The sequence below is a fragment of the Myodes glareolus genome, chromosome 27 (genome assembly GCF_982192425.1).
Source record: "Myodes glareolus chromosome 27, mMyoGla1.1, whole genome shotgun sequence".
Taxonomy (NCBI): domain Eukaryota; kingdom Metazoa; phylum Chordata; class Mammalia; order Rodentia; family Cricetidae; genus Myodes; species Myodes glareolus.
In genome coordinates this window covers 39,509,037-39,523,052 of record NC_142052.1, presented here as the reverse complement: position 1 = coordinate 39,523,052, position 14,016 = coordinate 39,509,037, and the positions used below count along the sequence as shown (strand labels likewise).

At 48.8% G+C, this 14,016-nt stretch overlaps 1 protein-coding gene across 3 annotated transcripts in view; it reads left to right on the top strand.

The window, feature by feature from the left end:
- Window positions 1-14,016, top strand: part of Hecw2 (HECT, C2 and WW domain containing E3 ubiquitin protein ligase 2) — a 337,940-nt gene that overhangs the window by 224,041 nt on the left and 99,883 nt on the right. For all 3 annotated transcript variants that reach the window (XM_087902401.1, XM_087902402.1, XM_087902403.1), the window contains 5 exons: window positions 3,397-3,566; window positions 4,690-4,832; window positions 8,496-8,596; window positions 9,003-10,382; window positions 11,888-11,983. In XM_087902401.1, the coding sequence (XP_087758527.1) occupies window positions 3,397-3,566; window positions 4,690-4,832; window positions 8,496-8,596; window positions 9,003-10,382; window positions 11,888-11,983 (1,890 nt within the window). The remainder of the gene's footprint in view (window positions 1-3,396; window positions 3,567-4,689; window positions 4,833-8,495; window positions 8,597-9,002; window positions 10,383-11,887; window positions 11,984-14,016) is intronic.

The following is a 14,016-nucleotide window of genomic DNA, read 5'->3' as shown; positions in this document are numbered from 1 at the left end:
TTCATGAAATTAAAAAAATATTAACAAGTAAAAAGATAATGATTTCTTGTTTGGTAAAGCATCCCCCCCCCCAACCTGACTGAGCTGAAACTAGCATTAAAATGAATGGGGCTCACTGCCAAAGGGAAAGATGTTTTGATGAAACCTCAGTTTACACAAATTGACATTTGGGGGAAAAAAAGAAGTATACATATATGCAAGTATGTGTGCACTGGGCTGCGACATGAAAAGGTGAAGTGTATTTCACACAGGGCACTGTCAGAGAAAGGTTTGAAAGTCACTGACCTAGTGAGAGTGAATTAGAGAACCAAGAATGTGCTAAGAAGCCGGTGCTTAAATTGGAGTTTTCAAATAGCCAAGTGGATGACTGGATGGTCGTTTATACAGAGTCTAAAGGTCTAAAGTTTACCCGGGCTCTGTAAAAAAAGGAAAAAAAAAAGAAAAAAAAGAAGGAAAGAAAAGGAAGAAAAAGAAAAAAGAAAAAAATCAGTCGGTCTGAGATTTAACTGAGATTCTGTTTTCTGTTTTCTCTGCTTAAAGAGTGTGAATGAGCAATATCATCTAAAGGATCCTTGGTGTCAGCCACCTCCACACACTGTGATGGTCCCATCAGGACCAGACTGGCCATCATCTTCTTTTGTTTAGTTTTGTGTCGTCCTTTTTGCTTCCTGTGGGGTGGTTAATTTGAGGGTCTCCTTTCCTTCCTTCAGCTTCCTGACGAATCTCAGATGTTGTAATCTGGCAGCTTATGGTTTAGATTGGGCCAGTATATCTATTTTTCTTGGGATCTTTGGGATTTTTAAAGGATCGATCTGGGTAATTAGAAGATAATTTAAAACCCCATCGTCCAGCGCTTGCCCTCAAACCGATTCCTGCTGATGATGGACGGCCCCTGCTTTAGACCTGTGAAGTTATAGGAAGTTATAAACCCTGAAGCCCCTGGTGACAGTTGACAACAATTAGCCACCCCCAGTGATGGTTCGCTATGCTCTGTTGACTTCCTGGTTTAGAGCTATTGAACTACGTGTTTGGCTGATGTATATCACTTTAAAATGGCAGTCACATATCGATTTTGACTTCAGAGGGAGATGTTAACTCAGTATAGGAGAATTACTACCCGGAAAGTAAAATCATAGCACAGCTTCCTGACAATAAGAAACAAGTTCTAGGACATCGGTGACTCCGTCTTTAACTTCTTTGGTCACATCCCACCACTGTTCCCACGGAAGCTGGCTGCCTGCGATGTGTTTGTCTTCTTCTAGACAGACATTTGCCGAACATACCGAGACATGTAAAAATCACAGGAGAGGGAAAATAGATTCTATAATGTTGACTCCAAAAGCAATTGGCACGGCTGGAGACTGACAGTAGGTACCATATTTATCTGAAAGACTGACGGGCTGGTATGGCTGCCTGTAAATGTTCTATGCTTGATTATCGAAGGAGAAGCAAGGAAGAAGCCCAGAGACCTGAACTCGACAGCCTCGGCACAAACTGTGTCTTGATCCGTGCTTCAAGTCTTACCCAAGTGAGGCTGAAGCTAGGGTATCTAGCCTGGGTGCCATTGTGGGTTTGAGTTCTTCTTTGGTCTGCTGTGTGATACGGAGTTTGTGAACAGAGAAACAAAGGAAAATAAGGGGAAGCAGGAGCAGAGAGGAGATGAGTGAAGGGGCTGGATCAGCAGATTGCAAGTAATTGGCCGTTCATCACTGTGTCGATGAAGATGTGTTCATCTGTGCAGTGTCTCGCTGCAGAAGAGTTGGTATCAAGGTTACCTAGCTTTGACATCTTTTATCAGGATGACTGTAATCTGCTGGCAGGCTGCGTCTGTGTTTGGAGGGATGTTTGTGAATGACTTGGCCCCGTCAGACTCTGTAGCTGCTCTTTCTGGCCACGTTGCTCTGCATTGACTTCAAGGAACTCCCCTGCTTGGGAGTGAACTCGATATCTTGAGGCTCTCAGTCTGTCTTGAGTCGGAGGCAAGCATACTCAAGAAGGGCAAGAAAATCAACGTGCGAGCTGTGTTTTCTTCTCGAGGCTGCTTTACGCAACATGAACAAAACATGCAGTTGGTCTAGTGAAAATCTGCACTTATTAAAGCCCGGATAGTCTATGAAGTATCGAAAGTAGGATCCTGGGAATGATGACAACAGCTTCACAGAGTACATGACTCAACCCTCACTTGTCCCTTCCCTCTCCTGCTGATTTCTAGGTCAGCCATCAACTTGCATCCCATGCAGCACTGTTAGCGTGGGGCCTTACCGTTGACTGTCTCCTGGTTGCTGAGGTAGTATCCATCCCTTCCACGGCCGGCTGTGTCATTAGACAGCCCTGGTCTGTTTTCATCCCATGTCTAGGCCACGCGTTCTTGTGTCCCAGCCCATCTCTTCAGAAGAGTGAGCACTGGGGGATACATAAAACCCAAGCCCAGGCAAGGGTGTCCCTGTGTGTCATCGCTGTCCAAGCCAGAGTGGTCCAGACCTCCAGGTTGATCTGAGCCACATACAAACGCAGGCTCGTTCATCGCTTTCAAGGTTTAGCTGCAGGGCTGCATGAATCACGCTGATAGCCTCAGGGAGGTGCTGTGGGCCCAGCTAAGCCAGCATTAGGTCTGGACATGCGTGTGCCTGCTCAGCTGACGATCTAAATGTCTCCTCGCCGAGACGGTGTCAGTGATGACTGTCAGCGGCTCATGTCACATAAAACATATTGTGAAAATAAGGTAAGTTGTAGGACAGTCACTGACCATTTAAATTACTTTGTAGGTTATGGGGAAAGTAAGTGAAGAACTGTTTAAAATAATTGCACTCGCGTGTTAGAGTTCTTATAGAATATGCATGACATCTAGGATGTAGTACAAATGAATGTGGGCTGTAAATTTTGATCTCAAGTTAGACTGGCTTCAGACTTACACATACAGACATACATATATAGTATAGTATAGGTATTTGTGATTTTAGATGCGTGGGTCTTTTTTATGAAAGAACATATTTTTATAAACTGATTACTGAGAGTTTCTGTACAGAGATTATCTTCCATTGTGGCTGACCAACCACACCCCACCACGAAGAAGATGGTGGGGACCCACAGGCATGAGGACTTAAGGGTTCCAGATGTAGGGGCATGAGGTCGCGAAAAGGGGCTGGCTTTATTTTTGCCACGTGGGAGATCCTTCTGCTGGCTCCCTGCCGTGAGCCCCTCACTCTCTGTGTGACACAGAGTGACTGACTGTCGCCGTGTCACTAGCCCCTTTCTGGTTAGGGCTTTGGGTTCGTTAAGAAGGCCTGAGTCTCGTGCTAACTGGGATGTCTGGCTCCTTCCTCCTCTCTTCTGTGCTTTCCCCTTCCCTCCTGCCTGTCCCCTCTCCCCGCTTCTCCCCACCCCCTTTCTTTAAAGATCTCAGGGCAGTTGGGCTCAAGAAAGGGATGTTCTTCAATCCCGACCCTTACCTTAAGATGTCCATTCAGCCAGGGAAGAAGAGCAGCTTCCCTACGTGCGCCCACCATGGGCAGGAGAGACGGTCCACCATCATCAGCAACACCACCAATCCGATTTGGCACAGAGAGGTAAGACGGGGGGGGGGGGGTGTCTTCTGCCTGATGGACTTGAGAGGCAGGTTCATCTTTTCTCTCTGCACTCTGTGCAGTGTTGAGTTGTTAACAGGCGTAGGCAAGAGGGCCGCAGATGTCCGGTTTTGTTGAAGAGGGCGCACTACCTATGAGCTATTTCCTTCCTGTTAGAGCCGCGTATGCACTAAGAGTGGCGAAGAGGTCACTCCTCGGTACAATTTTGTGGTGTGCTGATATATTAGTAAAATAGATAATAATCAAAATAGATACCTTAATAGTTTACAAATTAATGCAAAAAAGTTCATGAGGAACAAAACATAATAAAAGTTTCCTCAAGAATAGGAGAATTACAGTATTATTCCCTTGCAGAGTCCAGCAGAGCCTGGGACAAAGCGGAAAAGACTGGCTTCTATTTAGGTTTTCTGTCTTTTGGACTAGCACATATTCCGTTCACATTGAAGTTCCTCTCTATGGGCTTTAGCAAGTGCTCTTTATGAGCTTTCAGATCTTTGCTAGATGAGCCACTCAGGAAGTTGGCACCCCTGTGAAGGCAGATGGTGTTCTGGATTCCCTCAGGGCTTCCCTGTGCTGCCCCTCCAACACAGGAAGCCCCGTCTCCGGAACCGTCTTGGGTTTGAGTGACAGGTCGCTGCTTATGCTTTTGTATTTGTTCTAAAACACCATGCTATCCCAGTGGCAAACGACGCTATGACTCAAGTCACAGCACCTCGCCTCCTGTCTTGAAGCCTAGAAAATATGAAGTATTTTTCAGGGTGAGCTCTGGAAGGCCCGTGGTAGCTACGGAAACAAAACCAGAGCGCTCTTCCTGTCACTCACTCGCCTGGCTTTTTACACCGCCCAACACAAAGCCAGGGCTACCACCAGGCTGGCCGCTGGCCGAGTGTATCAAGGACGTCTGTTGTCATTCAGATTTTAATCTTGTGTTTTAAGAATCCTTGTGACACTTCCGGTGGTTCCTAAGCGAGGATAGGAGTTACAGAAGCCGGGAATGTGGCCTCCGAATGCCATTCGGGTTCAAAGGCCAGCGATGTCTGTCTATAAAACGAGAAAAGGTTCCATGTGTCTTCTCAGCCACAGTGTTGCCTGTTTCTGGTTTCAGAAATACTCCTTCTTTGCCCTTCTAACTGATGTCTTAGAAATTGAAATCAAAGACAAATTTGCCAAGAGCCGCCCCATCATCAAGCGTTTCCTGGGGAAGCTGACCATTCCGGTGCAGAGGCTGCTGGAGCGTCAAGCCATCGGGTAACGGGCTTTCACCTTGGGGGACCTGGAGATCAGTCTGTGCTGAGGCAGCCAGAGCAGCGTTTGACAGTCCTGGGGTGTGTCTCACTGAGAAGAAGTGGGACATATCTCTTTAAAAAAAAAAATCAAGTGCCTTTATGTTCAATAAAGTGTATGGGACCCAAAATACTCTGTTTTAATGGCACACTTTCTGGTGGTATCAATCCCCTCTCTGAGATTCACACAAATAGCCATCAGTGACAAGCCTCATAGTGTTCAGTCCATGTGGGGGCGTGTTGAAATCTCGCTATCATACCCTTTCACGGGCATCATATCACCGCCATATTATCCCGCTGAATTCCATCCATGGGGCCCACCTTTGCTCCTGAGGCACAAAAACAAACTGACCTGGGACCTTCGTTTTAGTTCTTTGTTCCTGGGAGCTGTCCAAGTAAAGAAACACAACATGCCCTCGCCCACTGTACTGTGTGTATTTTTACATCACAGGTATTAGCAAACCCAACACCAGAAGCGCCCTAGGATAGCTCAGCGAGAGCGCTGTGTGCCACTTTGCACCGCAGGAAAACCTTTGGAACACACAGTAGTGTTGGCGGCAGGAGCACCTAGAGCGAGCGCTGTCCTCGCAGTGGTAGTGAGGGTTTGTACCATCAGCCCTTGGAGTAGCATATGGATTTGCCCACGGAGCCTCAGTGGCTCCAAGAGGCACGTGATGCGATGCCAGCTGTCCCAGAGAGGAGGAATCTGAGGCTGGCAGGCCAGTGGTAGAGCTGAGATTTGGGGGCTCGAGACCCTCTGTTCTCTGAAACACCTTGAGTACTGGTTGTAATTGTTGCTGTGGAAACCCAGCCCTGCACGTCCTCTACAGTTTGCCCGGGTTTCAGTTTCCTCTTCTGAAAGCAACTGTCCCTCTAGCCCTTCAAACGTGAGGCTCAGAGGTGCTCACGGATTCTGATCCGCTTGGCTTGAAGATGTGAACATTGTGTTTGGGCAGCCCACACAAAGTCAAGATAATATAAAAGCTGAGACACGGCAGTGATTTTTAAGGAAAATAATTATAGCTTCTAGAAGATACATTTTTGAGAGCTTTTGAAATTCTTTTAACATATATCAACAGTGAAAGATGATGGCGAGGTTCAGCTACAATGAATCTAATGCCTTTTTCATTCATGTAATGATATATGTGTATCAATTTTGTGTACTGACAGCAAGAATGATCAAGGAAGAGCTAAATCTTGTCAGTACCCAAACTGCCATGAACTCTCTTGTGCCTGAGCGAGTCTTCTCAAAAGCTGAACACCCACCGGGTCAACAGACCCAGTTCTGTGTCTAGTGGGAAAAAAAGTCCAAACTGCATTCAGGAAGTATCAGGACTGAGGTGGTTCTCTGTTCACGGGTTAAAAGCATTGCCGTCACACTAGAGACGTCCGTATTTCTAACCTGATGGTTGTTTTCTATCTATTGAGTATCTGTTTGGTGAACTGCGACTATCGGAAATAGTCAAAAATGTCCAGGGTATGGCTATATAGGTTAAGCCACACTCCTGATCTGTTTTTAAGGCATCTGTTTTGATGTGGCATTTTTCATGGCATGGCTGACTTCTCCCTGAAACACTTGCCGTGGTCCCATGCTTAGTAGTCCCCCTGATCAGTGAGAAAATGCCTCGGGCACCTAGGGAAAGTCTTTAGTGTTTACTTTTATAATAATAGTGATGTATAGCATGTGCTTCATAGTGATATATCACAGCAGGAGGCAGGGTGAGTCAGAGGAGGACGGGACAAGCCCAGGAGGAGGACCGCGTCCCCAGACTGGCACTATGTACAATAGGGCACTCTCCACGGAGAGTCTGCAGCCTCAGGGGCTTTGGTGCAGAACAGATGAGCTGAGGGGACCTGGCTCAGTTAAACTTCTTCCTAGTAAAGGTTCTCACTCGGCAGTTGGTAATAATGTATACATTAAGCGCTTAGTAAATGTCAAGAGCCTAGTTGGGTATTAGCGATGAGAGAGTCACCAAAACGGATGGGCACAGACCTTTATACTCAACTCTTACAAAGCACTCACTCTCCACCTTAACTGTCGCTTCTGCGAGTCTTCTGTCATCAGGGTCAGTACTTCTTAGCAGAAGAAAGGAGGAAGGAGTCATCAGTGTCTTTTAAGAAGGAAATGGTGGCCTTATTAGTGGACTGAGTGTCAGAAGAGATGGAGGAAAGACAGGGAAGTGGAGACAGGGCATAGCATCTGCTGCTGGGTGCACACACGAGCTTGCACACTCGTGTGTGTGTGTTCTCTAAATGCAGGAATACCGGACTTCAGTGGTAGGAGGAGCAGAAAGGTGTCCCTGCTGTTAGGCAGACTGTAGCGGTCCTGCGGTTCTGTCACACATTCTACTGCAGTTCAGGAAGAGAGTATTGACAGCTGCATTACGTCCTGGTATCCTGCAAGAAAGAATGACAGGAAGAGGAACTCCACCCAAAACAGCCCCGAATTGCAGACCGTGGAGTGAACTTGTGCTATCAGGGGCTTCTGCCGCAGGATAATATATGACTCCCCCCGGGTCGGTCCCCCAGGAGCTTCCTAGCTAGAAAGCAGGGCTGATTACTTCCTGGCCAGGGGAGTAAAGAACGGCAGATCCCTAGAGACCTCAGCAGTGTGTGCCTGTCACTCAGTGAACACTCCGTATGGGGAATCAAGTTGCTAGATAGCATCCATTGAGGACAAGGAACATGATGTCATGGGTGAAATGCCTAAGAACTTGACTATGAATTCAGGTGAATTATCAACCAGTAAATACATTTTTTTTTTAATTCTTAAGAGATATTCACACCCGGGTGGGGTGGCACACACCTTTAATTCTAGAGGCAGAGGCAGGTGGATCTCTGTGAGTTCAAGGCCAGTGGAGGACAGAGCGAGTGCCAGGACAGTCTCCAGAACTACACAGAGAAACCTTGTCTCGAAAAAAAAAAATTAAGAATGTGTTCATCTACCAAAGCTATGTAGGTAGGTTGATGCTGCAATACTAGCTAGTAGCTCTCTAACGTCCGATGGTGCAGACGCGTCTTTCCAAAACGGCCAGTAGAGGGCAGTGTGAGCGCAGAAATAGTGTGACTTCATTAGCCTTTTGGTTGGTCTCTAATTAGTCTGCGCTTGACTCACAGTTGCTTACATCTGAATCTGGGAAATAGACATGGGCTTGAAATAGCTGGATAATTCCATCTTTAGCCAAGCCAGCAGCCTAAGGCAGGCCAGAAAATGAGCAATCCAGTTGTGGTTCCCTCTAGCGCCAGACATAGGATGGATGTGGTCCCCTCGCTCATTGCAGAACTCCTTGTAAGGATCTGAGACTCAGTGGGAGGCCAGGTCCTCTAAGAGTAGCCTCGCTCCTTATTTTGCTGGTGAGGAAGAGGAGATAGGCACCCTCTCCTGCTCACCCAGTTGGGGCAGTCATCTGGGAACGACCTGGTTTTGTGTTCTCAAATCGCTCTCTCTCCTTCGATGTGTCCCCGGGTCACTTGTGCAAATGAATAACAACACATCGGGTCATACTGTGCTTGAGCCTGTACTTAAAACTCTTAAGGTTCCAAGGGCAGTCTATGGGGCGTGGGGGTGGCCCGTGGGAGGAAGGCAAAGTCACAGTCAGGATGAACGGGTCCGTTTCTCCTCCTGCAGTGATCAAATGCTCAGCTACAACCTCGGCCGAAGGCTCCCAGCGGACCACGTGAGTGGCTACCTCCAGTTTAAAGTAGAAGTCACGTCCTCTGTCCACGAAGGTGAGGTGCCTGCGCAAACACGTACGCACGTGCCACGTTCACTCGGTTGATAGTTAGCATGTGAACAGGGTTGTTTCATGTCCGTTGCAAAACTGAAATGGCTTCCCAGTGATTGCCTGTCGTCTTTCAGAATGCTTAGGAAAGTTTCTTTAGCAAAGACGGCCCGGAGAGCTTTGTTTGCACTCTGAAGTGAGGCTGAAGTTTCTTGCAGGAGAGAGCGCATCTACAGCTCCTGCCCCAAACTTTCTGCAGGATACTCATTTAGCAAGGACTAGTGAACCCTAGCAGCCAGCGATGCTGCCCAGGGTCGTGTGGAATGATAGAGCTTAGCAAACTGGTTACTGTCAGGACAATAGCTCTCTCTGTCTTCTCCCTCCTGCTCACCAGTGCTGCTCTTCTCACGCAGATGCATCTCCCGAAGCTGTTGGCACCATCCTCGGGGTCAACACTGTTAACGGAGACCTGGGCAGCCCTTCTGATGACGAAGATCTGCCCGGGAGCCATCACGACAGCACCGTTTGTGCTAACGGACCAGTGTCTGAGGATAGTGCCACCGATGGGACCCCCAAGCACTCTTTTAGGACTAGCTCTACTCTGGAGATGGACACAGAGGACTTAATCTCTACTTCCTCAAGAACCTCACCTCCCAGAGGCCGCCAGGATTCCCTCAATGATTACTTAGATGCTATTGAACACAATGGCCCCTCCAGGCCAGGGGCCGCCACCTCCTCCGAGCGGCCCATAGGAACCTCTCCCAAACTGAGGAGTAGTTTTCCCACGGACACAAGACTCAATGCGATGCTCCATATAGACTCGGATGAAGAAGACCACGAGTTTCAGCAAGATCTAGGCTACCCGTCTTCCTTGGAGGAGGACGGGGGCTTGGTCATGTTCAGCAGGGCATCCAGAAGTGATGCTGGGAGCCTGGCTTCTCAGACCAAGCCAGAGGAGGACAACCCCGTTGAGACCGAGGATGCCTCTGTTCACGAAGTCGCTTCCTTGGAAGAGAGGCCAGAGAACCTTCCAGAGGTTGCAGATGGCTCCTTGCCCTCAAGTGCAGCCCCTGATGACAACGAAGCCAGCCTAGAGCCCCATCCCAGTGCTGACCAGGGCAGCGCTGAATTGTCAGGCTCTCAAGAGGCTGATCAGACCCCAAGTGGTGCAGACACGGGAGCCTCCGACACGTCTGGAGGGAGCCGCAGAGCTACCAGTGAGACCGAGTCCCTGGACCAGGGATCCGAACCTTCCCAGGTGTCCTCGGAGACAGAACCCAGTGACCCTGCCAGGACAGAGAGCGTGAGTGAGGCCAGCACCCGGCCTGAGGGGGAGAGTGACCTGGAAGGAGCTGACAGCTCGTGCAACGACAGCGTGACCACGCAGCTGTCCTCGGTGGACACACGGTGCTCGTCCCTAGAGAGTGCACGATACCCGGAAACCCCAGCCTTTTCTTCCCAAGAAGAGGAGGACGGGGCCTGTGCAGCTGAGCCCCCCAGCAGCGGCCCGGCGGAGGGGTCGCAGGAGTCTGTCTGCACTTCGGGTTCCTTACCTGCTGTGCAGGTGCCCAGTGGTGGAGAAGCGGAAGGGCCAGGGGCCGAGGCTGCCGCTCTCTCTGAGCAGGGGGAGCTGGGGGAGGTCTGGCAGAGGAGGGAGAGTCTGGAGGGAGCTGCTGCTGCTGCTGCTGCTCCTGATGCTGCCACTGAGAGCCAGCCCCAGGAAGATGGGGATGCTGGGGACAGCCAAGGTGCCTGCGAAGGGGCCGCTGCCCAGGAGGAGGGAGCCACTGGAGGTAGGATGAAGAAGACAGTGGGACTCTTGGCTTAAGCATAGCTGTTCAAAAATAAATTTTAAAGTTTCCCTCCCTGTAAATGATAATGAGCTTGCATGTGTAGGTAAGTGGAGAGGCGGAATCCTCACCTGGGTCTCCGCTATTAGCAGATGGATTAAGAAGGGGAAGAGATAGCTGGGGGGTGGTGGCGCACGCCTTTAATCCCAGCACTCAGGAAGCAGAGGCAGGAGGATCTCTGTGAGTTCGAGGCCAGCCTGGTCTACAAGAGCTAGTTCCAGGACAGGCTCCAAAGCTACAGGGAAACCCTGTCTCAAAAAACCAAAAGAAGAAAAAAGGAGGTGGGAGAGGTGGAAGCAGGTTACAAATGGATGGATGCCTGAAGCTGTCCTGTGTATCAGGCCTTCCAGTCCAGCTCGGGGAGGCCAGACCCGGGCTTCACCGCTCCGGTAACTGGGGGAGAAGACACGGTTTTTGTGCACACAGACCTCCCTTAGTTCCAATTCAGTCTTTTTAAAAACCTGGATCCTCTATTGCTGCCATAAGAGGCCTGGCAGACAGCAGTTTTCAATCTTCAATAAGATACAAAATCGGTTCATGCCTTAAAGTAATGTGTAGAGGTTATCAAAAGTCCGTCTTTCTTAAAGCCCTGGGACAGATGCTGTGGGCTCTGCATCAACATTCGGTCCAAGAAAGGTCAGCTGTGTTGAGTGGTCATTCCAATGCATGAAGATGGAGAACAGGAGCAAGCATGTTCAGACATAAAATCTGTCCTGAACCGTAGCGAACGTGGCTCCCAAGAATGATTTATTTAAAATGCTCTAGAGAGGGGCAGTAAAAAGGAGAAAAGACAGTTTTATGTGCCCAAGTAGCAGAGACTCAAATAGGAACCATTCCTTTTCTTTAGGAGTGGGGATTGGTGTGGTGGCCCTGAGGTTACATGCCAGGCAAGCACTGTGGGGATGAGGTGCACCCCAGTTCTAGGAATTATTTGCCTATTGTATGATTTATTTTTCTACCTTAGCTATCATGTTCTTTCCCTTTGACTCCTATTTTGCTTTCCGTCAACTTATGGTCACTTTGTGACCCTAGTAGTACATGAGCAAGTTAAAGGCAGTGAGGGTCAGTGAAGGAGGCATGCTGGGGACATTTCTCTTGGCTTATCTCTTCTGAGTCCCTACATCCATGCGGAAAGAGATAAAGAGATTGTGAGAACAACCTTGGGATTGATCTTCAGTTGTTTGTTTACCTGCTTTTTTATTGAGACAGAGTCTTGCTGAGTATCCCAGGCTAGCCTAAAAAGGAGGATAGCTCTCTATCCTCCTGCCTCAATTGACTGGGTCCTGGGATTACATATATGCAATCCCAACACATCTGTCCTAGATGTGTGTTTCTGATGTGTGTGAGAGAGAGCATGCATGCACACGCGTGCTTACACAGACCGATTTTGATGCAAAAAGGAAAGCAATTCTTGGGCAACTCGAGTAACTCTTGACCTTTAATCCTAGGTTCGCAAGCCAATGGCCACCAGCCACTGCGGTCACTGCCTTCAGTGCGTCAGGATGTCAGCCGGTACCAGAGGGTGGACGAGGCTCTCCCACCAAGTGAGCAGCTGTTAGCTAAGGGCTTAGCCTACCTGCGGTGCACAAGGGTGACAGGCAGATCCATCCCATGGGTCCTTGAGGAGACGGTGGAGGAGAAGGTGGGGAAGACAGGGTGGCTGTGATCTGGGATGCTCTGTACGGGCCGCTCTCGCGAGAACCTCCCCCTGGAGTGTACGGGCACTCTCGCGAGAACCTCCCATTGAAGTGTACTGGTTTTTCATCTCTTCTGTCAGCTTGAATTATTAAGCACAAGCATCTGAGTTTTTTCCTTCAGGATATACAGGGCATGTTATTAATTTCAGAAATTAGCCTATAGTTTCTTTTGGGAGGATATAATCATTATATGAGGATGTAAAGACCGTTTCATTCTTTTACTTCCAGAAGACACTGAGCTCTTGACTAGGGGGTTGAGGACTAGGGCGTGGGAGAAATGGCTCACAGCCTAAGCTGCGCTCACCTACTCCTAATCGGCACAAAATGTGAAGTCTGTTTAAGTTTCGGGAGTCCCTCACAGCCATGTAATGAGAGCAGCTCACAGCGTGGCTGAGCATGCGGCTCTGTCAGGTGCCCTGTTGGAGAAGCAGCTGGACAGAGGCCCTCGCTGTGTGTGGCTTTCCCCTCTTTTCCACCCTCCTCGCGGGTCTCTACCCACGTGGGTCTTCCTATGCTTTCAACAATGGGGCGTGAATAGAAGCTGCGGGCAGTCCGGTGCTGAAATTTCCGCTCCGGTCCATGGTGGGATTGGGAGCGGCTGACAAAGGAGCTGCCTGCAGCTATGGCAGCTTGTCAAAGTCACCAGCTTGGTCTGCTGAAAGTCTGCTGTAGACAGATCCCTCCCTTTCTCATCCATTTGGAGAGAAATCAAACAGCACCCTTGGGAGACGTTTTGGTATAGTTGGAGCAAACTGGATTGGGAGCATCTGAAGGGAGTACAAGAGCTTTGTTTGTGTGTGGGGATCCAATCCCAGTGTGAAATTGATGCAGGTCCTCCCCCGACCCCCAGGATAGTTTTGCCCTAGGAACACTTCTTGGATGAGCCGTCTGGGGCAGTGGACTCTGGTAACTTCCAGTGACTGCCTCTCGGTCAGGACAATGTTCTTTACACAATGCGTATAGCTAGGCAGGATTGGTGAGAGACATCAGGTTTTTGTTTTTTGTTTGTTTGTTTGGTTGGTTGGTTGGTTGGGTTTTGTGTGTGTGTGTGTGTGTGTGTGTGTGTGTGTGTGTGGTTTTGCACTTTTATGGTTAAAGCATCCTTCAAATCAAGACTTAAAAGCAATCAGTGACTCTGAACTATAATTAATCTCAAAATTTTCAGGGACTCATTCCTTGGAGTTTGAGACTGACTTTTACGGAAAAGGATACATTTGATTTCAAAAGACAACTTCTTAAAAATCAAAGACGACAAAAAGGCCTGGTGTTGCTCCACACTCAAGAGAGAGAGGCAGCCAGATCTCTGTGGGTTTAAGTCCAGCCTGATCTGTATAGTGAGTTCCAGGCTAGCCAGGGCTATATAGTGAGACTATGCTTCAAAAACAAACAGCAACAAGAACAAAACAAAAACCCTGAAGAACTATGCAGCTACTTGAACTTTTGAAACTCTTTATTGGAATAAATAGGACATCAAAGAGTGTATTCACTCACCATCTTTCGAGCAGGACACAACCAATCGACCCGTACCTTAGAAAACCCCTTCATGTTCTCAGCCACTGATGTCCTATCCCTCCTGCTGTCCGATCACGTCCTCTGCACTTTAGACAAGTGGTACAAATCTTCCATGTTAGAGTGGTGATCTGTTGAGACAGAGTAGCTCTCTGGAGGTCTTCCAGCCAGGGTGCAGCACCCGACAGCTAGAAACTGACCTCCGATTCCAGTTTACCTCCATTGTGGCCCGACATCCCCCCCCCCAGCACCTGTTGTAAAAAGAACAGCGGGCCGCTTCCCGCTGCCCAGCTCCCCCCGAAATAACAACACACAAATTGTATTCATTTAAACACTGCCTGGCCCATTAGATCTAGCCTCTTATTGGCTAA